The sequence below is a fragment of the Panthera tigris genome, chromosome A3 (assembly GCF_018350195.1).
Source record: "Panthera tigris isolate Pti1 chromosome A3, P.tigris_Pti1_mat1.1, whole genome shotgun sequence".
NCBI lineage: Eukaryota > Metazoa > Chordata > Mammalia > Carnivora > Felidae > Panthera > Panthera tigris.
This window is the reverse complement of record NC_056662.1, coordinates 81,245,697-81,270,909: the sequence shown is the minus strand read 5'-3', so window position 1 is coordinate 81,270,909 and position 25,213 is coordinate 81,245,697. Positions and strand designations below refer to the sequence as shown.

Here is a 25,213-nt window from a genome sequence, read left to right as displayed (position 1 = left end):
TTCCCAAAGTGAATTTTATGTGTGATACTACAGCCTAAATTTTGGTCACTCTGTCCCAAAATTCCACCCAAATTTGACATAATTTGACATAACACAGTGTTTTTATCGTAAACATTTTTGGCAATTTCTGGCCCTGGTTTGATTGATTGATTGACCTTTGCTGTGTGGAATGGTGGAAAGGACAAGGGTTTAAATTCAGATCATAACTCTTGCTGCGCAGTTTCAAAATGACCTTGAGTAAATTATTTAGCCTGATTTCCTCATCTGTTAGAAGACAGTTGTAAAGATTGAGTTTAACACTTAACAAAGTTCTATTACCTGCTACCCAGTAGATGACACACTTGCTTTCTTCCCCTCTCTGAAACCTTGTGTAAAGACTTTTGATTAACTCCAGGTCCTTAAGGTCCACTGTATCAGGCACTTCTTTGCCTTTCAGCTGCATCCCATTCAGTTATTAGATAGACATTTATTCAGTGTTTGCTGATAGTGCCTGAGCTTACAGAGACATGCTCCTTGATTTCCACAGATTTACTGTTTATCTGTCTCCTAACCAATCACTTCCCTCCAGGGAACCTTTTCACTTACCCTTTCTTGAGCACACAATCCAGTTTTTACTCCCTGCCTTTTTTGTCTTGATGCATGTGTTTGTTTCACCTGAACTGCTATTTCTCTGCTTATCAAAAACCCCCTTCTGTGAAGATTTTCCTGGATCCTCTTCCACCAAAGTGGTAATACTTTTCTTTGCAGTCTTTCAGTACCTCTGGTCTTTTGCTTTAATATAGTATCTGTCCTGTTCTGATTTAGGTTGGGCTGACTATAAATAAACAAGTGGTGGTGTAGGGAATTACACCTTTTGCATTCATTTGAATACTCCCAGAGCTTCTGGCATCATAGTGAATGTTCACTGATAATTTGTTGAATTAGTAATTGCATTACTAGTTACTCTAGATGCACAAAATTAAAGGTAAGGAGATCACAGCCCTCAGTTTGAAAACTACTCAAACATCCAAGTTAATTAAACCACAAGGGACACCTACAGTTGCTATTTTTAGTAGGAAAAAAAAATCATTAATAAGCATTTAATGGAAAATACCAACCTAGAATATTGGAAGAGGGATAGCTCTTGAAATCTTGTCTTGTAGAGATTGCATCATCTGATAACCTAGAAATAATAGTTTTTAAACTATTTTTAGCTATTTAACCAAACAGGATTGTAAGGTATTATATCTAGCTATTATTTCCTTTTATAATAAAATAAATGTAAGTAAAGTGTATTCCTGAGTTGTGTGAGCCATACTAGTAAATTATGGAACATGAGGAGTGGGGAATGGGAACCCCGGATGGATAGCCTGTTAGTCGAAAGTAAAGATAGCCTGGGATTTGTGACTGGCATTGGAAGTGGGATGGTCTTTTGGGATTGAGCCCTTTAACATGTGGGATCTGAGTTAACTCCAGGTAGATGTTGTCAGTTGAATTGAATTGTTGGACACCCACTTGGTGCCAGAGAATTGATGAATTGATTGGTGTTAGAGGAAACACTGTGCTCAGTTGCATCAACTGAACGTGATGTAAAATATCAGCAAAACGTGAACCAAAAAAATTTGTGTCTACAATTAAAGCTAGATTAAAATAATATGAGGTTAGAAATTCCAAGCCTAATTGTGAATTTTGTGATCTCTGGCACAAAAAGCATTTGGTTTGGAAAAGTCTTAATTAAGCTCTGTTTGTGAAAACTTGTAGAATGTTCAAATGATTACTTTCCTCAGTTTCTCTGGTTCAACAAGTAGTAGGAGTTAAAATATTTAGAATTTTTTAACTTATGCAAGTTCTAAAGTTGCATAAGTTCTTCTGATCTCTTATTCTTTAAAAGATCAGTATTTGAATTCCAGATGAATGCCAGCATTCGGTGATCTCAAGTCTATGTCAGAGTTGGGTTTTTTTAATGTGGTAATATTTTATTTATTTGTTATTTATTAATGACAGCTTTATTTGAGATGTATCATACAGTTTACCCACATCATCATGATCAATTTTAGAACATTTTCATCACCTGAAAAAGACACCCCTTAGCCTTTAGCCATCACTCCCCAAACCCCAATTCCCTGCCCTTACCCTATTCAGCCACTAATTTTACTTTCTTTCTGTGGATTTGCCTATTCTGGTCATTTCACGTAGATGGAATCATACAATACATAGTCCTTTGTGAGTGGCTTCTTTCATTTAACGTGTTTTCTTTAAAAAAAAAAATTTTTTTTTACATTTATTTATTTTCGAGAGACACAGAGAGACAGAGAACAAGTGGGGCAGGGGCAGAGAGAGAAGGAGACACAGAATCCGAAGCAGGCTCCAGGCTCTGAGTTGTCAGCACAGAGCCCGATGAGGGACTCGAACTCAAGCTCAAAACTCAAAAACCGTGAGATCATGATCTGAGCCAAAGTCTGATGCTTAACCGACTGAGCCACCCAGGTGCCCAATCATTTAACATGTTTTCAAAGTTCGTTCATGTTGTAGCATTTATCAGTACTGTCAAAAGTTCATTAAAAAAACAAGTAAAATCAATGAATCACTTAAGGAGAAATTAGTAAGAGTTTATTGCGCATACACCAAAAAGACAGTTTGTAAACTGGGACCATTCAACCAAAACATGAAATGAGGCTCAGATACTTGCAATATTGGAATTTTCTTAAAAAGAATTGGTAACTGGTCACCCCTTACCAATTTGGGGGAACTATTTTGTTTATGATTTTTAGAAGTGACACAGGTCAAGTTAACTTCACCTGTCTTGCATAATAAGCTAAATTAAACTTTGCTTGTATGACTGCTCAGGGAGTTTTCAATACTGGTCACCATTTGTGTTTTATTTTAATAGCTCTTTATTCATTTTTATTGCCAGATATTCTATTGTATGAACATAACACATTTTGTTTATTCATTTATCAGTTGGTGGACATTGGGTTGTTCCACTTTTTGACCATATGTGTAATGCTGTTGTGAAGATTCGTGCACAAGTCTGTGTGTGGACATATGTTTTCATTTCTCTTGGCTATACACCTAGGAATAGAATTCCTGGGTCATATGATAACTTAATGTGTAATCTTTTAAGGAACTGCCAGACTGTCTTCCAAAGTGACTGCGCCATTTTACTTTCCTACCAGCAGTGATTGAGAGTTCCAGCTCTTCCACATCCAGTACTTACTATTGGTCTTTTACTGTGTCATCCTAGTGGCTGTGAAGTGGGATCTCATTGTGGTTTTGATTTACATTTCCCTAATGGCTCGTGAGTTGAGCATTTTTTCATGTACTTACTGCTCATTTGTTCATCGTTTTTAGAGAAATGTCTATTCAGATCCTTTACCAGTTTTTAATTGGCTTTATATTTTTATCATTTAATTGCAAGAGTTCTTTATATATCTGTATCTAGATATAGATATATCTGTGTGAGAAAGTGATTTGCAAGGACTTTTTTCCCATTCTGTGGGTTATCTATGACAGTACTTTTGACATCTAGGTTTCTTTGGTTTAAGGAGACTTCCAGGTTAGCAAAAGCCTACAAAGTGGGAGAGTGAGCAGACAATTCAGGGAGGCATAGCATCTCTGTGAGCAAAGAGAAATCTCCATCATCAAATTTTTATTTATGTAATTTTCAGCTTTCTTTTTATGATATAAATTATAACAACCAATACAGCAAATAGAGCTAAAGGTGGATCTTTAGCTATCTCATGTGATAATATTTGCACAGTACAAAGTATGAGTTACTTGTTGGCTGACTGCTCTTTATTTAGTACTTGCAGTATTGCCTCTAAAACTAATGAACCAGACTAACATAGAAGTCAAAATATCTGTTAGCTAGCTCCACTCCTTAGCCCTCCAACCTCATCAAATAACCTACCCTCTATAACCTATAGATTTTTCTCATCTGTAAAATGAGGAAATTGAACAGAAAAATGGGCAAGTTGAACAGAATATTCTTTAAGGTTCTTTCCAGCTTTAGAATGTGACTATATGGTGCAGTAATACCTGTGACTTTCTTCTTCTTCCTTCCCTCCCTTGTTGAAAAATCTTAGGCCCCAGTGTATCTTTTCCTGGAAAGGAATGGAGTTAGATGAATTTGGCAAGTAAAAAACCAGGCACAGGTAGATACTCGGTATAGACATGATAGAATAGCCAGTGCCATCTGTATGGGTTTGCTTATGGATTAGAAGAACATGGCCTGTGCATCATCAGTGAGGCAGAACTAAAGGATGAAATAATTTACACACCTGCTGTGGGTGTGGCTAGAGGTGAAGGGACCATGAGGAATGAGTCCTTGATTGTATCCGCGGAAGTTTTCAGAGATCACATTAGAGAAGAAGCAAGCTTTCAGAGGTTAGTTGTGTCCAAAGGTGAAATCAAAAGCTAGGCTATAACGAATAAGAAGAAAAATAGGACCATAAGAAAAGAAACATCTGGAAAGGCCTATAAATCATGAGGTAAGTGTACTTTTGTTTAGTCTTTTTCTGGAATGATATTTATTTATTTATTTGAGAGAGAGAGAGTGTGTGTCTGTGTGTAAGAAGAGGAGAGAAAGAGTAGACACAAAATCTGAAGCAGGCTCTGAACTGTCAGCACAGAGCCTGACATGGGGCTCAAACCCATGAACGGTGAGATCACGACCTGAGCCAAAGTTGGACGCCCAACTGACTGAGCCACCCAGGTGCCCCTCTGGAATGATTTTTATAAGTTTATCATTGGTCTCCAAGCTCAACTGAGATATTGGCCAAAAGTTCAGACATTGTAGATGGAGACAAGGAAATTTAAGACAGCTGTAAGCCAAGCTAGATATGGAAGAAGTGTAGGAGAAAGATCACCAAGATTCAAGTCCATTTGCCAGTGTTTGGGAGCTTTGAGTCCCACTAGCCAAGAAGAGTACTTAAAGTTTTCTTGTATTTGACTGGTCTACATGATATTATTAATCAGACATTATTGTAAATAAAGCACATGTGAAAAGCAAAAAGTAGAATTCAGATTGGGAAAGAAAAACTTGGAGATATAATTTTTGCCCTTCTCTCCTTTATGAATATGGGTCTTTGTTTCATTATAAAAATAATTCACCATACTCACTTAGAAAATATGGATGTTTTGCCTTTAATGTCTTCTTAGAGTTCTTTAAGAAAACTATATTCCCTCAGGAAACTATTTGGTATAAACACAGAGTTTGAAATATATAAAGGAACTTTCATAGTCTTAATGCTTTAATTTTAATCATTAAGGTAGTTCATGATGATAGCATATGAGCTATTGATATCTCAGTTACCTTAGTTGTTGAGCAAGAAACACTCCCAAAATTAAGAGAGTTGATATGTTGGTCTAAAGACTGGCAAGTCCTCAGGTTTTGTTGTAGAATCCAGTTTAAGGCATAGTCCGTCACAACTGCATTCTATTTAGTATGACTATTGGACCTGTAATGTCCGGCTTCTTGAGCAGTTTCATCAGCCTAGAGTCACATGACAAGGCAGGATCAACAAATAGCAAAATCTCAGAATGTGTCCAGATCATTTTTACAGATATGCTTCCTGGACTGGACATGCATCTACACTGGTTAAACAAAAGCACGATACTAGAGCAGATTTACTTCGCAGTAACCTTAAAGGCCTACTGCCAGCAGAATGGGCAAAAGAAACATGATGTAGACTTACTGAAGAACAGCTTCAGGGCATGTGACACAGATAGGGAATGCTGGGAAGCAACAGAAGTAAACTTGCAGCTATAAGACAGAGGGAGGTGTAGTTTGTGCCAAGGCATTAGGTGACAAGGTATTATTAGACATAGGCCAGCCAAAAGCATTTATTTTTGTGTAACAGAATATCAACCCCTAGACTCGATTTGGACAACAGTTTAATGAGTGGAGAGTATAGATCGCATAGGCAGCCTATTGAACAGGTATAAACCAGCATTTATTCTTATGACTTAATTAGCGTGCTTTAAAAAAAATCTTAAATGTAATTAAGCACAAAGCACGCTCACCTTTGTGTTGAGGAATAGATGAGTTCCATGTACAACCCTTCATAAGAAAACACATTTCTTTTCCTAAGAGGAATGGGGGAATTTGGAGTAACAAGAAGTTAACTCTTCAAATGAAGTTTACAAGTAGGATGGTAAAAGAGCATCTGAAGTCTGTACTGAACGGTGTGTCCAGTAGCTATTTGGTGAAGCTTAAACAGTCCCAGCTCACCTCTGGGTATTGCTATTGATTCTCCATGTTCATGAGCACCAAATGAACCTAGTTTATTTTAAAATACAAAATTAGATATAAAAAAACATGATCAGTTGAAAATGTGATCAGATGTTCACCTGTTCTTATGCCTGGGATAATGTAGTCTTTTGTAACAAGACAAAAAGAGTCTGATTCATTAGAGAGTGCTAAACAGACACTGTTTCTTTACATATGAATTGTGTCGATTCTTCTGTGTTTTTTAATGGAATGTTTCTTAACAGGTTGAGTATTATACCAAATCTGGTAAAAATAGACTATTACACTATCGTGAAAGGGTAGTTTGGTATCTTAGTTATACTTCTGACATTTTTAGAGCATTTATGTAGTTAATTCAGTCAGCCTTTTAAGAAATAGAATATTTCCTTTTCAGGTACCTTATTCCATAACTTGAAATTAAGCCTGTGTTAAAAACTGTTCTATGCTTCCCTCTCACTTCCGTTTCTTCCCATTTGGGCCACAGACTTCCTTAGGGAGGAGGTGAGGGAGAAGTGAATTCTCACTTGAGCCAATAGAATTTAGAGTTATATAGTGTTTACCTATTTTGCGTAACACAGGCCCACCTACACATTATGAAGTGCTTAACTGAAAGAACACTGAGCAGGCTGCTATTCAATGTGTGATTCCAAGTGTAATTGGGAGATGCTTTAATACTATCTGGATTTTATCTTCTGCTGAGTGGGTTGTTTATCTAGCTTGTGGTGATAGCGATGGAATGAAGAGGTAGGTATTCTGTAGCTTAATATTAAGTGTCACGTCAGTGCTTCAGGTTTTAGGTAAGGTTGTAGTTGTAACGAATGATTTGAATCATAATCAGATTGCTTATGTTTGATTTTTTTCACATTCAGCTTTAGAAGTATGTTATGTATGAATTACATTTCCTTCTGTCTTAGGGAAAAGGTTGAATAAATCTCAAGCTCCAAGGCTTTTGTGTCATTAGAGAGGCTTTACAAATGTTAATCTCACCTCCCATCAGTCCTACAGAAAAATAACTGCAGGTGTTTATTGCCCATTGACTGTTGGTCAACAGAAACCTGAAAACTCTTCATTTGTAATATTTTTCCAATCCAAGTATATAGTTTTTTACATGCTTTAGAACTTAATGTTGTCCATTGTTTTCTTTTAAATTATTAAATTTGAGAATTATGTTGCTCTCTGAAGGAAATTAGTTGGAAACCAGAATGATGGTGCTGTTATTGTACTTTGGTTAGCTATTGACAGCTTATTCAGAATCTTGTCTTTTGACCATAAATCTCCTCTTGAGATCCTCTCAAAGAGATGTAGGCCTTTGAGATAACTACAATTTACTATTTAGACATTCTTACAAGATAAGGAAAAATTGTAAAGATTTTTTAATATTGAGAATCTTGCTTTTAAGGATTTTAAGTAATGTTTCTACCTTGAATGTTTTGTTGTTCCTCCTCTGATATGATAGGAAGAGATTTAATAATTTAGATCTGATGATTGATGAGAGGGGGTGCTTTCTGCTATAAAATGAACAATCATAAGTTCCCCAGTATTCTTTTCTGAAGCATTGTGTTTTCATTTCAAAAAAATGGTTATAATTGAGATTTTGTTTCTTTTTATAGGAAATTTATTAAAAACGGAATCTGTTTGCTAGAATACTGACATGCTGCCCAGTAATGTGTGTTCATTTTTTATCAAATTTTCTAATTTGTTAGTGAGAGGGAGGTACTCACTCTCTTGTACATGTATAAAATCGAAGTCAGTAACAAGAGAAAACTTGCAAATAAGGAAAAATTTATCATGATAATTTTACATAATTGGGGTATTTGTAATGTGATAATATAACATTAATCAGAGTGGAGAGAGGAAATTTGTAGAAATACCTCAGCTATATGTATGTATCATTTTCCTAATGAAAAGAGTTAAATAGGAATGCCACACTTAGTGATTTAAACTATTCACTCTGCTAAAAAATAGATGTTCTTAGCCTCCCACACACAATGTCTCTAAATTACTGCTATAAAAATTTATGGGGAAAACATGATTTGGTCAGAGAAAGATCAGCTGCTACTTCTGAGAACTTTTCATGAGCCAGAAAGAAAACTAAAACTTACAAAATGAAACTTTTTTTGTTAGTGAGATTAATAATAGTTGTCATCCTTTAATAAGATCTTTTTCTGACTCTTAAATACTGAGAACAAACGGAGGGTTGATGGGGGGGTGGGGGAAAGGGGAAAGTGGGTGATGGGCATTGAGGAGGGCACCTGTTGGGATGAACACTGGGTGTTGTATGGAAACCAATTTGACAATAAATTATATTTAATATAAAAAAATTAAAAAATAATGATCTCTTTCTATAGGTAGTTGACCTTAATGTTAAAACAATATTGGAGATGATTTGTAATTTGAATTTTCAACTACACTTTTCTTTTTCCAGTCCTTTTGAGTAGAACTTATAATGGAATTAGGAAACTATTAAAAGTTGAAGTTAACTTCCCTATATGAGCAGGTAATATGTATACAAAATCCAACTGGACTTAGATGTACTATTTTTACCCTATTAAAAACCAAACATTTATACAACATTCAACCTTAAAACTAATTGCGATGATTTTTGAGGACTTCGTTTGTATTTCAGGGCCTGTTAACTATATTGTAAGAAGTAGAAAACTAGAACTTTCATAATGTCAAATTTACTTACAAAGAATAGATTGTAAACATTTGTTTAGGTACTAAGAAATAAAGATAAATCTCTGAGAAAAATCTAAAGTGATGAAGCAGTATCACCATAAATTAACAAAGTATTAATAAGACCTACTTTGTATGCCTAACTAAATACATACTAGGTATTTTAGCAAGTACTTAAATTTTTTTTTACTCTCACAGTTTAAATAATTTTAAGAGACCCAAAAGTCTATGACTTAAGTATACAGTGAGGAACTGAGCAGATGGCCCAACATCCAAATCTCAAAGCAGCTTTGTTGTTCTTACTCAGTCCTAGTGACAAATTCTATGAAGTATGGAGAATATTGTCACCATTTTATTGGTAGAGAAAATCACGTGCTACAGAATAGCAGAATCATGTGCTACAGAATAGTAGATTGGAGAATTCATGAAGGACCTGGATCTAGCCCTCATGACTGTCCAGGGCCAGAGTTCTCAGGGTTCACCCTAGGCAGTCACAGCTTAGACCTTCACAAGTGTCTCCGCTAGTTTAAAGAAAACACTATCATAATGAAGTAATTAGTGAATAAGTCAGGAAAGTCCTTGACTTTGTAGCTTTTCAAGATTCTGTTTTAATGAAATATATCAGAATTAATAGGTTGATGCTGCTTCTTCCTAACTCTTGCTCCCTTCTATTCCTTTTCATAAATTCTTTAAGACCAGGATTCATGTGTATAGGTGGACAGAACTCAAATTCAAATACTGTTAAAAGATGTCAGTTACATGTAAATGTCCATACATTAACTGAATTTACATGTATAACTGATTTAATCCCCAGAACAACCTTATGAGGAAGGAACTATTATAAACCTTCACTTTATAGATAAGAAAATTAAATGTAAATGCATGAATTCAGGAACTATGATATTATTGCATATACAAAGTGTTTTCTTTAAAGCATATAAAAAAATTTTTTTAATGTTTATTTATTATTGAGAGAGAGACAGAGGGTGAGCAGGGGAGGGACAGAGAGAGAGGGAGGGAGATACAGAATCCAAAGCAGGCTCCAGGCTCTGAGCTGTCAGCACAGAGCCTGATGCAGGGCTTGAACTCATGACCTGAGCCAAAGTTGGATGCTTAACCGACTGAGCCACCCAGGCACCCCTCTTTAAAGCATTTTTTTAAGTGTTTATTTTTGAGAGAGAGAGTGCAAGTGAGATAGCGCCAGTGGAGGAAGGGCAAAGAGAAAGAGAGACAGGATCTGAAGTGGGCTCTGTGCTGTCAGCACAAAGCCCGACATGGGACTTGAACTCACAAACCATGAGATTGTGACCTGAGCTGAAGTCGGATGCTAAACTGACCAAGCCGCCAAGGGCCCCCAAAATGTTTTCTAATAAAGCCACCTACAACATTAATAGTAAAGTTGCCCTTATGTGCATAACTTTTTTTTTTTTTTTTTTTTTTTTTTTTTTTTTTTTTTAAGAAAAATCCATGAAATATCGTTCTGCAAAATTCTGGTCAGTGTGGGGATGGGTCATTTTGGTTCTGGTATCACTCAGTCCGTCGAGTGGCCACACTTGTATAGTAACAACTTTCTTGAGCAAGGGGGCTGTGGATGGGCAGTTTCATATCAGAGAAAGAACTTGAGACCTGGGAGGCGCTATGACTTGACAGGACCAGCACACAGCTTAGATACAGTGCACCTTTAGGTTAGGAGAAGGCTGAAAGGAGGCAAAGTTTGAATCTTGAATTCGTCTTTTAATGCCTTTTACTAAATTAAAGGGCTATTTTGTGCGTTCTATTTTTGTGTCTTTTTTACTTTTTATTTTGAAGTAACTTTAGCCTTACTGAAAAATTGGAAAAATAATTCAGCAAGTTTACATACACCCTTTACTCAGTTTCCTCCAATGTAAACAGTGTATGTAACCAGATTGTATTTATCAAAACCAGGAAATTTACACTGATACAATACTATTAACTAAACTATAGCCCATATTCAAATTTAACCAGTTTTCCACTAATGTCCTTTTTCTGTTCCCGGATCCAGTTCATGATCCCATGTCCGAGATAGTTATTGCATCTCCTTAACCTTTTCCAGCCTGGGAGTTTCTCAGTCTTTGTCTTTTATGACTTTGGCACTTTGAGTGAGTACTGATAGTTATTTTGTGGAAATATTGTCTGTCAATTTGGGTTGGTCTGATGTTTTCTGGTAATTAGATTGAGGTTATACATTTTTTTTGGCAACATACCATGGAAAGAAGTGATGGGTCCTTGGTGCATCATAATCAAGGGATACATGATCTCAAAATGTCTTATTATGGATAATGTTATCCTTGATCACTTGGTTAAAATGGAGTCTGTCAGGTTTTCCCCACTATGAAGTTTCTGTTTTCTCCTGTATAAGTAATAAATGTCTTAGGGGAGATATTTTGAGACCATTGTTGTTGCTTTTTTTAAAATGCATACAACTTGGTCAGCGTTTCAAGAAAAATAAAGACTAGAGGAACCCAGAAATATCTAGGAGTAATTTAACTGTCCAAAATAATTATTACTTAATACTCTTTTTGGAAGAGCCCACAACCTACAGAAGATTAATATGGTTTACTCCTAAAGATTAAAAAGATGACCGTGGAGGGGCACCTGGGTGGCTCAGTCGGTTAAGTGTCCAACTTCAGCTCAGGTCATGATCTCACCATCCGTGAGTTTGGGCCCCGCGTCAGGCTCTGTGCTGACAGCTCAGAGCCTGGAGCCTGTTTCAGATTCTGTGTCTCCCTCTCTCTCTGCCCCTCCCCCACTCAGGCTCTGTCTCTGAAAAATGAATAAATCTTAAAAAAAAAAAAAAAAGATGACCATGGACTCATTGTTGCATTTTTTAATGGTTGGGAAAGTGGTTGGGAAAAATCCATTTTATTCATTTTTTTGCCATGTTTAAATTTTACCCAAGGGACTTTTAAATACAACTTTAAACAATTGATTGAATTACTGAGAAAATTAAAATGGCTAGTCAGTATTGTAGTTTATTTCCATGTTAGGACAGTAGAATTTATGTAAGCTCTGTTTAATATTTTATAGTAGGAAGAGTTGGGGGGTTTTCTTGTGTGTTGTTTGGTTTCCCATTGTAGTTCTCTCCCGTGTACCCACCACCCACGTATAGTTTTAAACTCAATTATTTCAGCAGTTCCAGAGAACTAGCTAGAGTTTGAGTTGTAACAACCTTAGTTTTCTTATCTATAAAATAAGGGTTGTAATAGTTCCTACCTCATAAGTTTGTTCTGAGGATTAAATCAGTTAATACATGTAAAGTGCTTAGGACAGTGCTTGGCACAGGGACAGAACCCAGTAAGTGTTAGCCACTATGAAAAAAAAAAAAAAAAGGTAGCATAAGCATGAGTTGACTGCCAGTGTTGGGTGCTGACTTTAGAAAATGATAGAATTTTCCATGAGTATACTTTTATCCGATGTTTTTGTTCCAAATAGCTATCAAATCCCACTGAATTTGCTGCTTTCTGCAGACTTTTGTTCAGGACTTTAGTGGTTAAACCTAGGGGAATTTCTAGTCTTGCTTTCTGAGAAGCATATTATCATTTTTGGAACTTTGGTAATCTGAAAGGGTCGCATACAGGCCAAGTATGGGCAGGAACAGTACAAATGTTTGAGACCTTAGTTGTGTCTTTTTAAAATACGTTTCTACGTATACGAGATTAAGTGATCATCGAGGTCAGCCAGTCAGGAATACTGCCTTGCAGTTTTTTCTTGCTTGTCCCTTTTTAGGGAGTACCTGAAGGTGCTTGCCTATAAGCTATCTTGACACTTTTAATACATGTTTTTCTTCCTGGTGGTACCAGGGATTTGCTCTGGTGTAATACCCTGCTTTTCACCTGAGGTTACTTTCTCCCTTTTCCTTTTTTAAACAACCATACAAAGTCCATTTCATTTACTGAAGTTTTTATTGTTCATTGCTACCAGGAAACAGGATTGACAAATTAAGTGAGCAGTAAGGAAGTGACAAAGTTATTCAACAGACTCAAAAAACACTAGTCATAGTTGCATAGTTGTTACTAGTCTATACTGGAGTGTAATTTGTTTAGTTTATCTTACCCAGCTATACTTTCTCGTCTCTCTCCTAAATGGTCCCATAATAGCGCCTTTTATTCTTATGTAGGAATTAGCCCCCACCTCCCAATCTTGGGTGGGATTTGATTGGTGGTGTCAGAAAACCCAGATAACTTATAGGAGCCACAGTCTCTCCATTTATAAAATGGGGACAAATGATTATACTTGACATAGTTGTGATAGAAATTAAATGAGTTAATGTGTGTTGTATTAACATATGGGTTTCAGTTCTAGCTTTGCCAGATATTACCTGTTTGACCTTGAACCCAGTCATTGGCCTTTCTGACTGACACACTCAGTTCCCTTATCTGGCAAATGGAGTTAATAAGACTTTGCTACCTAATTCACAGGGCTATTGTGAGGGTCAAGTAAAATAATCTTATGTGAAAGCACTTTGCTAATTAACATTCTGTGCCAGTGCAAGATAGACTTTAATCCAAGGTTGATTCACATTGACACCCCTTTTGATTTAAAAAGATTTCCCCATGCTTTCCAAAGCTTGCTTTTAATTTCTCTAGATATGGGTCCCCTAGGTCAGAAAGATAATTGCTTATCTGGCCTTCACAGATTAGCCTTTCTCTAAATGTCAGACTACCCAGCAGTGGCCTCTAAAACTACTTCTGTGGCCACCCCAACTTCAGTCCCTTTCCTTCAACTACTTGAGAGAGGTTGCTACAATATTAAGATATTTTAAATACACAGAAATATTAATAATTAATCATCAGGGTAAGATGATAGTTCTTTAGTTTTCACTTCCAGCCACTCTTATCGACTAACAAAATACTGAAACTGCAGCTACCTTCTAAGCCATTGCCTTCACTAACACAAGGCTTGGTAATAATCCTTTAAGACATCAATATGATGATGTAAGAAAGCAAATATGTATTAAATATCTTACTTTGTGCCAAACACTATGCCAAAATAGGGGAAATCCCCCTCCTAAAACAAATTGTCCTCCTCAATTTGAGATTCGAACAGTGGTTCTCATAGGGTGAGGGGTGGGAAGGAGAGTAAGAGATGGGGGGAGGGTGGGAAGGTGGGACATTTTTGATCATTGCAACTAGAAATGCTACTGGCATGTAGAGGGTGTAAAGGCCAGGTATTACAGAACCTCCTGTGGTGAACAGGCCAGCCACCCACAATGTCAAAATATCAGTAGTGCCAAGGTTGGGAAACCCTAGTTTAGAGGAGCAAATACTGTCTGTGTGGGAAAGATGTTAACTGCTTTCCCATCAGGATGAAAATAATGTTATCCCTGTAGGTGGTAGAATATCAGCATGTCATTTGGCTGTCCTAACAGGGAAGACTTGGGTGTTTGCACGTGGGGTGCCCTGTATCTTGGGAAGCAGAACATGGACTTTACTTCCTCCATTGCTGTGTTAAAAGTAAAAAGTCACTGACAGGCAGTAGTAACCTCATACTCCATTGTTTCTTTTTTCTTTCCTTTTATGGATGAATGCTGTTTATTAATCCTGCTGATTGTAAAAGAAGGAAGAACATGATTAGATTTTCACTCATCAAGAAACTGCTATAAATTCACCTCCCTTCAATCATCAGCTTAATTGGTTTCATAAAATGGCTCCATCACAAATATACCAAAACAGTTCTGTTTGAGTCATCCTTTTGAAATCAACCAAAGGGGAACTCTAGTGTAGCTGGGAATCTGTTTCATTAGAGACAATATACGCAATCCACATTATGTTTTTCACCATAAAGAAGCATTTCATGTTTTAAAACATTTTCCTTTTTCTTTTTTTTTTTCCTCAGCAGTCTTTATGCCTACTCATTTCCCCTTCAAAATAGAAGTGTTCAGAAGATTATGTAAACATCTACCTAAGATTGGTTTTGTTTTTTGCTTAGTGTTTGTTTTGCTTTGTATTTTTTCAGGGCAGGAATTTTGTATTTGTGTTTAGTAGGTAGTAAGCAAAAGTCTGTGTGCAATGTAGATAATAAAAGAAAAAATGTGTAATGTTGAGAGGGCAACCTGAACAAAAAAGATTGATTTCCCAGTTTTCCTTCTTTAAGTGAAACTGACAATTATATGTTATAGAAAGTGATTCCTTTGGGAAGAGTTGATGTTAAAACAATTGTATTTCACTGGCTTTTATTTATTTATTTTTTTAAATTTTTTTTTTTTTAACATTTATTTATTTTTGAGACAGAGACAGAGCATGAACAGGGGAGGGTCAGAGAGAGAGGGAGACACAGAATCTGAAACAGGCTCCAGGCTCTGAGCTGTCAGCACAGAGCCCGACGCGGGGCTCGAACCCACGGACTGTGAGATCATGACCTGAGCCGAAGTCGGCCGCTTAACCGACTGAGCCACCCAGGCGCCCCAACTTCACTGGCTTTTAAACAACAAATGATTAGAATGTTTTATTAGTCAAAGTAATGAGACTATTTCTAAGAAATGTATATTTTATTGCTCATTTTTTTTAATGTTTTCTCAGCCTATACAGAAAATAACACTGGGGCCCCTGGGTGGCTCAGTTGGTTAAGCATCTGACTCTTGGTTTCGCCCTAGGTCATGATCTCATGGTTCATGAGTTCAAGCCCCATGTCAGGCTCTGTGCTGCCAGCGCAGGGCCTGCTTGGGGTTCTCTCCCTCCCTCCCTCCCTCTTTCTGGCCCTCCCCTGCTTGTGCTTTCTCTCTCAAAGAAAGAAAGAGAAAGGGAGGGAGGAAGGAAGAAAAGAAAGAAGAGTTGAAAAAAGAGGGAAGGAAGAAAGAAAGGAAGGAAGGGAGGAAGAAAAGAAAGAAGAGATGAAAGAAGAGGGAAGGAAGAAAGGGAGGAAGGAAGAAAAGAAGAGGAGGGGGAAAAAAGAAAAGGAGGGAAGGAAGAAAGAATACTATTCTAGAATAGGTTTCTTTAAAAAAATTTGTTGAACTTGGGAAGGCCCCTGCTGATGAGAACATGCTTGCTTTTTAAGGATCAAGCGGAGGTTTAAAATAATAGGTATTATAGAAAACAGTTTTACTATTTTAGCAAGATTTTTTTTCTGTCATTTTTTTCCAGTCTCAGAATTAAGGGCATTATTTAGTATTATTTTTGTTAGATCATCACATTAGGATAGAACTGAATATATGTGGTCAGACCAACTAACTTAATTGAATATCAACAGGTGCAGCCAGTAATTGAGTCATTAGAATTTATACATTTACTCATTTCATGTTCTCAAGTGATTGAATTTAGGAATTAATTTTGAAGAATTCCATATCTTATTTAGATTTTAAATACAGAGAATATACAAAGAGAATGAGTGCAATATCACTGTCTAGCAACTGGGTTTTGTTAAAGATTCTGAACTATTGTGAAAATCATGACTCTTCAGAACCTAATATAAAGATTCTAACAACTTCTTTCCAACAGTCACCTATCAACATGTTTTAGAATTGTAATAGAAGGTTCCTGGAGAAGTAGCTATCATGGCATATGTTATTCATAGTTTAAGAATGCCAGTTTATATAGCATTGACCATTTAAATTTAAGAAAACTGTTTTATCTTGGGTCATTTAAGTGTATGAACAGTACTACTAAAGTGTTTTATTATAGGTTTCAGATTATTAGATACAGAAATAGAAGCCAAGTTTGAGTGTGTTCCTGTGATTGAAACTTTGATATCACTGATAAAATATCCCCAAATCAAGCCTTCTAATGTATCTAAGCAGACTAAGAATAAGTATAATTGGAAATCTATTGTTTTTCTTGGCTAATTAGGCCAAGGGCTCCAGGAAGTATAAAATGGTGAATGTATGCTAGCCCTACTCTAGTTATTTGTCAAAACTAAAAATTGTTCCTTTTGCTGTAGAGGCAATGGGCCAAATCTATGTAGTCCTATATGTACATTACTTGTAAATTCTTATGTTAGAAGATGGTCTCATATTTTTTTACAGCTCCAAAATGCTCTTCATTCTCCTTTAGTCCCATCATTTTTAGAGATGAGGAAACATTGCTTTGTTCAAAGAGAGCTAGAACTAGAACATAGGCTAATACTTGCTAACCACGCTACGTGCTAGTGTCAGCCAAATATGGGCATCCATTTCTATCACTTCCAGATTTCAGATCACAGTACTAATACTATTTAATACCATTTAAATTGCTTACCTCTTTAAAGTTTATTTTAAAAGGAACATTTTACTACTATAAATGGAAAATTATCACTTCCTAAAAATACAAAGTAACTCTAAAAAGGAGTCCAAATCAAGACAAAGCTATGCTATTAAAATTTAATTTAAACTTTAAATTTAATTCTTATTATTACATTTTTAATTCTTGCTGTTCTTGGTCAGAAATGTGTCAAAGCGGTGTTTTCCTGTTTGATGGCAGTACCTTAATTGTCTAATAAGAAAGGCACAGTTAAAGCTTCTAATTAAGCTTTGCTTAGCTTTTTGTTATAATAGGATGCTTCTTTATGGGGGAAATAAGAAGGTATGAATTCTTGTTCATATTAAAGTATGATTTAACATAGATCAGAAGGTCTTGTTAGATGGAACCAAAATTGTTCTTTAGTTAATTTGAATTAATTCATTTTAAAACTCTTAAATTTTTACACTGAAGAGTTTAGTTAGCTTTATATTGTTTCTTTTTCCAAATGAGGGATATGATCAGAATAGTTTATTTTACTGAAATAAAACATTTCTCTGGGGAGAAATTCATCTGGGGAGATGCAGGGAGTTTATAGTGTATCTGAATGGAGGAGATATATGTTTTATTTAAATAGTTCTTAAGCATGGGGGTACCTGGTTGGGTCAGTTTGTTGCACGTCCACCTCGGCTCAGGCCATGATCTCACGGTTCATGGGTTCAAGCCCTGGGTCAGGTTCTGCACTAACTGCTCAAAGCCTGGAGCCTGCTTCAGATTCTATGTCTCCCTCTCTCTCTGCCCCTCCCCTCTTTGTCTCTCAAAAATAAATAAACATTTTAAAAAAGTAATAAATAGTTCTTAAGCATGTTTTATTTCTTTAAAATAATTTAGTGTTTTTTAAATTTACTAATAAAAATTAGTGTGTTTATCTGAATTGTTGGTCTAGATGTGTATTTCAGTTACAAGAGATAAAAGAGGGTGAAAATGGCTAAGCCTTTTCCTTTTGCTTGTTCTCATTCATTGGGCTACAAATAGTCTGTGTTGTCTTCTCTCTGAAAGTGCTGCTATAGAAGCTGTATTTCACTGTACTGTAGAAAGGCATTTTTTTTTTTTCATGAGTTTCCTATGAAAACTGTTGGTGGATGTAAAAAACCAGGAGACTTTCATGGGTTAGCTAGTAAGAGTTTTGTTGTAAAACCTTTGTAACAGGTCTAACAAGAAGACCATAAAGAGAATAGATGTAGGAATACCTGATCCCATTAAACTGCTGATAAAGTAGACAGGCTAGTATTATGAGGATTGTTTATAGTAGCAGTTTTTGTGGCTTATCAGAAGTGTTAGTGTTGTTTTCCCTATGTGTGTCAAATTTATATTTTTTAATAAGGCTTTTTTTCTCTTTTCTTTTCTTTTCTTTTCTTTTCTTTTCTTTTTTTTTTTTTAAAGAGTGAGAGCACTGGGTGGGAGGTGAGGGGAGAGAATCTTAAGGAGGTTCCATGCTTAGCACAGAGCCTGATGTAGGGTCTCAATCCCATGACCCTGAGCTGAAATCAGGAGTCAGATGATCAACTGATTGACTCACCCAGATGCCCCTTAAATTAAGCTTTTTAATTTGAGGTCATTGTAGATTCCTATGCAGCCAGAAGAAATAATACAGAGATTTTGTATACCCTTTACACAATTTTCCCCAATGGTAATATCTTGCAAAACTACACTGGTAAAGATACAGAACATGTCCATTCACCACAGGGGTCCTTCCTATTGTCCTTTTGTAGCCACACCTACTTCCCTTTTACTCCCACCCCCTCCTTAACTCCTAGCAAGAATTTATCTGTTAACCATTTCTATAGTTCTGTCATGTCAAGAATGTTACATGAATAAAATCATTTGTGTAACCCATTAAGGTTGGCTTTTTTTACTCAGTATCATTCTCTAGAGATTCATCCATGTTATTTCATATACCAGTAGTTTGTTCCTTTTTATTGCTGGATACTATTTCACGGCATAGATGTATGACAGTTTAATCATTCACTCAGTAAAGAATATCTGGATTGTTCCCAGGTTTTGGCTATTATGAATAAGGTTGCTATAAAGATTCATGTACAGGTTTTGTAACATAAGTCTTCATTTCTCTAGGATAAATGTCCAGGTGTGCCATATATAATTGTCTTAAATGTTTCCTTTACATACATTTAGAACCACATCAGATGGTGTTAATTTTTGCTATAACTTTCAGACATAATGTAGAAATTCAAGGAAAGGAAAACGTATTGTATTTACCCGTACTTTTACTTACCATGTTGTTTCTTCTTTTCTGATGTTCTAAGGTTCTTCTCTTTTATCATTTCTCTTAGAGAATTTACTCTAGCCATTCTATTAGAGTAGATCTGTTGGTGACAAATTTTCCCTCACCTGAGACTGTCTTGATTTCTCCTCCATTTTTGCTGGGTATAAGATTCTGAGTTGACAGTTGTTTTAGCACCTGAAAAAAATAAGCTACTTTCTTATGGCTTCCATAGTTTCTGGTAAGAAATCCACTCTCATTCTAATTGCTCTTCCCCCCTCCCCCTCGCCCCCTAAGTAAGATGTAATTTCTCTTTCTTTCTGATTGCTTTCAAGATTTCTTTCTTTCTTTTTCTTTCTTTCTTTCTTTCTTTCTTTCTTTCTTTCTTTCTTTCTTTCTTTTCTTCTTCTCCTTTCTTCTTTCTTCTTTCTTCTTTCTTCTTTCTTCTTTCTTATTCTTCGCCTATTTTCTCTCTTGTTAAGATTAGGTAATTTCTATCTTCTGGTTCACTGATTCTTTATTATGTCCCTTCTATTCTGCTGGTGAGCCCATCCTAAAAAGTGAGCTTTTAAATCTTTTTTTTTTTTTTTTTGTCAAGACTTTCTATTTTTTGTTTGTTTGTCCCATATATGTTTGTGATTGCTTACTAAAACATTTTTATCATAGTTGGTTTAAAATCTTTGTCAGGTAATTCTGACATCTCTGTCATCTCAGCTTTGATATTTATTGATTATTCTTTTTGCATTGTCTTAAAAATCTTTCTAGTTCTTACTATGATGAATGGTTTTCTATTGAAACCTAGACGTTTTGTCATTATGTTCTGAGACTCTGGATGTTATTTAAATCTGCTTCCACTGTCTTTTTCTGACACTGCTTTGGCAGGGGAATAGGGACTGCCTCCTTATTACTGCCAGGTAGACCTAGAACTCCAGGTCCCATACTCAGCCTTCATTGACACCCAAGGGAAGGAGATCCTTGTTACTGTCAGATGAGGGTGAAAGTCCAGGCTCCCCATATGGTCTCCACTGACATAGCTAGAGTAGGGGTGAAGACATGTTACCAACCAGGAGGGTGGAAGTCCTGACTCCCTACTTGGCTGCCCTTACAAATACCTTGGTTGTCAGGAGCAAGGGACTCTTCATTATGGCCTTCTGAGGTGGAAGTCAAGGCTCCCCATTTGGCTCTTGCTTGTGTGGGCAGTGGTAGGGCCAGTGATTTCTGTGGTGATTGGCTGCAGTAGACTAGCTATTGTCAAAACCTGTCTTGCTAAGGCTGCCCCTTTCTCCTTCCTTTAACTAGAGTGAACAAGCTTTGGAGGTGGCTTTTTTTTGTCTCTGCCAATTGACATTTCCAGATTGCTGGATTCTCTTCAGCTCTAAATCTGGGATATATTAAGCAAAAAGAAAACCCAGAGAACTCAGCACTTTGTCGTTCCTTGTGCCCCAAGGTCCCTAGCTGGTCACCTTCTCTACTTTTCAGAGTCTTCCTATATTTTATATATAATATCCAGAGTTTTTAGTTGTAGTTAGTGCAAATAATAGGGAAAAATACTCCTACTCTATCTTCCTAGAAGTGGAAATTTCCAAATTTACATTTTTAAACTATTTAAACAGTTGGACCAAATATATAACCACTCTTTGGAAAAATGTCACACACCTTCTATATAATGTGATATATTTTGCATAATATTGTGCTCACAAGGACTGCTAGAAAATAACATCTTTATTTTAATTTTTTTTAATGTTTACTTATTTTTGAAAGAGAGGCAGAGTGTGAGCAGAGGAGGGACAGAGAGAGAGGCAGACAGACAGAATCTGAAGCAGGCTTCAAGCTCTGAGCTGTCAGCATAGAGTCCCATAAGGGACTCGAACCCATGAACTGTGAGATCATGATCTGAGCCAAAGTTGGATGCTTACCCAGCTGAGCCACCCAGGTGCCCCAACATCTTTATTTTAACTGAAATTCATTGTTCATATTATTAATGAAAGCTTTTCCCTCTAGGAGATAATGCTAAAGGTGTCCAAGGCTCCTGACCAGTGAACAAAGATTTGAGAAAGACAGCCAAGCTCATGTTTTCTCCTGATCAAGAAAATCATCCATCCAAAGCACCAGTAAAATATGGTGAACTCATTGTCTTAGGGTAAGTTTTCCCCATCTGATGACACATAAAACTGAATAATAGGTAGTAATTTTGGCATCTAAATCAAACCTTTTTAGAATGTATTTCCTACCTATTTCCAAAAACAATTTAGAGCTACAAGGTAATATTATCTCAAAATAATGTTGCTAATATTAAATCAAGAAACTCTTTCAATTCTCATTTTTATGCCATCTCTTATAAGTGCTCTAATATGCATAAATTTTGCCTCACCCTCACCCCCAGAAAGCACAAATCCTCTTAAGATAAAATAGTGTATTTATCTAAAGTCATATAGTCATTACATTTGTCTTCCCTATCCCATCTTTTAGAAAAGTTTGCCTCAGCTGTCTTTACCAAAATCCCTTCCCCCCTTGAGGTCATTTCACATAGGTTAGCATTTATTTGTTACTTTATACCTCTGAGGAAGTTGTTGCTTTGTGCTTATGGCCCTGTGCTGCTTATGATAGGGTTGTATAGACATAATGATACGATGACTTTGAAGGCCAGGATCTCACTACTTATTTGCTTCCTAAGTATTCTCATCCATTTACATAAACACAATCTAAAGATTGAGGAACAAATGATTCCATTATTTCAATTTATTTAGTCTAAACTTGCATTAATCAAAACAGAGACACAATATTAGTCTACTAGCTAGAAATCTCAGAAACTAGAAATTGCAAAATTTACTTTCCCTTTCTCTTCTGTCTAGAAAACAGCTCTCTGTACATTACAACATGCTTTAGAATCAGGTTGGTACAAGTTCTTGTTTAAGTGAGAATGTGTCCATTGTTTCAGATGAGAGAGTAAAAGAAACTAGACAGATCATATGGAGTTAATGACCTTGACTGGAAGTCAGGAATGCTACATTCCAGTGCCTATTCCAACATTGCTAGTTATATATGACCTTGGGCAAGTTACTTAACCATTCTAGGCGTTAGGTTGCTCTTTGGTAAAATGACAGACAAGATCATCTAAGACCCTTTGAGACCTAAAAATAAAAACAACTTAAAAGATTAGAAACTTATGTAGTAACTACAATGTTACAATTTCAAATCACATAGATCTTAATGTATTAATAACAAACAGCTTTTAAGTACCAAAAAATATTCCAAATTAAATTCTTCTGCCAGGAAATTTGAGTCCTTTGAAGACTAGAATTTATTTATTTATTTTTTTTAATGTGCATAAACACAAGCAGTAGAGGGGCAGAGTGAGAGGGAGAGAGAAAATCCCAGGCAGCGATTCAACTTCCAGGAGTTGGATACTCAACTGACTGAGCCACCCAGGCATCCCTGAAGACTAGAATTTAAAATTGAGTATATGGTTTAAACTGCCTTTCTTAGCCCAGCAGTTTCTCATTTAACCCTCAGTTAGTGGTTGTCTCTGCATTGGCACTCTTGGTATCTTAAAATACAAATAATACTTTTCAGCCCCCTAGGAGAAATAAAGCTGGATATGGTTGTCAGTTTGGTGTTGTCACTACTTAGAAAAGAGCTTTGAGCGATGGTAACACAATGAGGGAAGGGAGTATATTCCCAGAAGAGAAACAAGTCATGCAACTTGGCAGACAGAAGGGTCAGGTACCCACAGTGGGTCTGGTGGCAACACACATCCTGGAATGAGTAGTACATTAACTAAGGGGCACTGCTCTGAACTCTGATTAGCAAGGGCTTTCTCCAATAGAAATCAGTGTGTTTAGTTTTGTATAAAGAGTTAGCATAATTTCTGTATGTGGCAGTGTAAGTTTCTTCCTCTTCCTTCTCAGCCACTAATGTAGGCCATTTTACAATTATATTCTCCTTCAACCTCAAAACTGTCCTTAGTCCCTGCCTCATTTTCCCTCAGATTGACCAACTATATATGAGAGACTAGCAAACCAAAGATTTTGTCAGAGGGCATGGGACAGTGAATGAGGAGATTATTATTAAGGCACTGTTCGTTCCATAATGAAGCAATAAAGAATGAAAAAAGCATGACAAACACCTGGATTCAAATCCTAGTTTTTCCATTATCATTTGTGTGACCTTCAGAAAATGGCTTAATTTCTCTAAGCCTCTAAGGAATCTTATTCCTCTGAGGAATAACTTAATTCCTAACCTGTAAAGGTTGAGTGATGCCAATCTCAGGAGTTTCTATGAGGATAGATGAAATGAGATGTTATGTGGTAAAGAACACAATAGTGCCTAATACATAGTAAACACCCAGTGTTTTGGTGTGAACTTCTTTCCTATTCAGTCCTCACTTACTTGCTTATTTTCAAGACATATATATGTTATCATGGAGAAATGATTACGAGATCTGAACAACAAAAGTGTATTTAATCACTACTTATCAGGCATCTTCTTTGGACAGGTTTTGCCAATGTGTATGTGAATGTGTATGTGTGCATTCAAGTCACTGAGACTTATCAAACAAATCTAAAAACTCTCAAAAGTTAAGCTATTTAAATGACAATTAAAGGAGATTCTGTTTTAGACAATTCATACTGGACTTTTTTAAAGGTTGTATTAGCACATGCAAACATTTACCTTTAAAAGACACAGAATGAGTCCTAAGGAATCAGATATGCCATTAATCAGCTCTTGATTATCTTGAATAAAAGAGGGAAGAAAAATACATATAACTTAAGACTATTTATAATCCAAAAAATACTTCTTTGTAACTTGGAATGTAAGCAAAATCTCATTTTGTTTCATACTCGTAGACAGCTGGTCTGGGGATCAGCAGTGACTAAATGGAATTTGAGATACTTACAATGTGCTAATAAATGATTAATTGGGGATTGATTCTTATTGTAAGGCAAAAGTAAAGCATTTAATTTAAAATGTGTGGTTCTTAAAAGAGATCACCTAGACTTTTTCCCTCCACCAGGTATAATGGATCTCTCCCAAACGGCGATAGAGGAAGAAGGAAAAGTAGGTTTGCTTTGTTTAAAAGACCTAAGGCAAATGGGGTGAAGCCCAGCACTGTGCATATTGCTTGTACTCCTCAGGCTGCAAAGGTAAAAAACAAACAAACACAGATTAAAATAAATCTGTTAACTTGGAGAAATTGAAAGACATGTACATGTTGTTTATATTCTCTAGCATTCATTTCACATTCTGTACCAGAAGTTTCCTTTTGTTTGGATGGGAGAAGACTCTTTGGAGACATAATATTTGAAGGGCCGCTGTATGGAAGGGCATCAGACTTTTTTTTTTAAGTGACACACCAGGATCAGTGGGTGGAAATTAGAAGGAAACATTCCCTTTTCTTATTTAAAAAAAAAAAAAAAAAAAAAAGGTAGGTTTGGGCCAGGGCTTCCACTATTACCAAAGGAGGTCTTGCCTGGGCTGGACAAGGAATGTAGTATATAATAAGCATATTCAGGTTCTAGAAGCATAGTTTGGATGAGGTGATTTTTCTAAAGTAAGGGTCTTTATCAGAGATTCTGTGTATTCTCATATGTTTTGTTTGCTCATTTTATGACCCTCATAGCTTTTTTCTCCTTTTTTTTTTATTTTTTTTATTTTTTATTTTCAGCACTAGCAGGACAAAGGGGCAGAGGTCAGGGGCGGGAGAGAGAGAGAGAGAGAGAGAGAGAGAGAGAGAATCTTAAGCTCCATGTTCAGAGCGGAGCCTGATGCGGGGCTTGATCCCATGACCCTGGTGACCATGGTGACCATGATTTCGTGACCTATGAGGATAGATGAAATCAAGAGTCTCCTGAGACA

At 36.3% G+C, this 25,213-nt stretch overlaps 1 protein-coding gene across 5 annotated transcripts in view; it reads left to right on the top strand.

Moving 5' to 3' along the window:
* PELI1 (pellino E3 ubiquitin protein ligase 1) overlaps positions 1-25,213 on the top strand; it is a 68,455-nt gene that overhangs the window by 21,480 nt on the left and 21,762 nt on the right. For all 5 annotated transcript variants that reach the window (XR_006215763.1, XR_006215762.1, XM_042981532.1 and 2 more), the window contains exons 2-3: positions 21,359-21,497; positions 24,372-24,501. Coding sequence is in view for 3 of the 5 variants with exons in the window: in XM_042981532.1 (XP_042837466.1) it covers positions 21,427-21,497; positions 24,372-24,501 (201 nt within the window). In the remaining 2 variants the exon portion in view is untranslated. The remainder of the gene's footprint in view (positions 1-21,358; positions 21,498-24,371; positions 24,502-25,213) is intronic.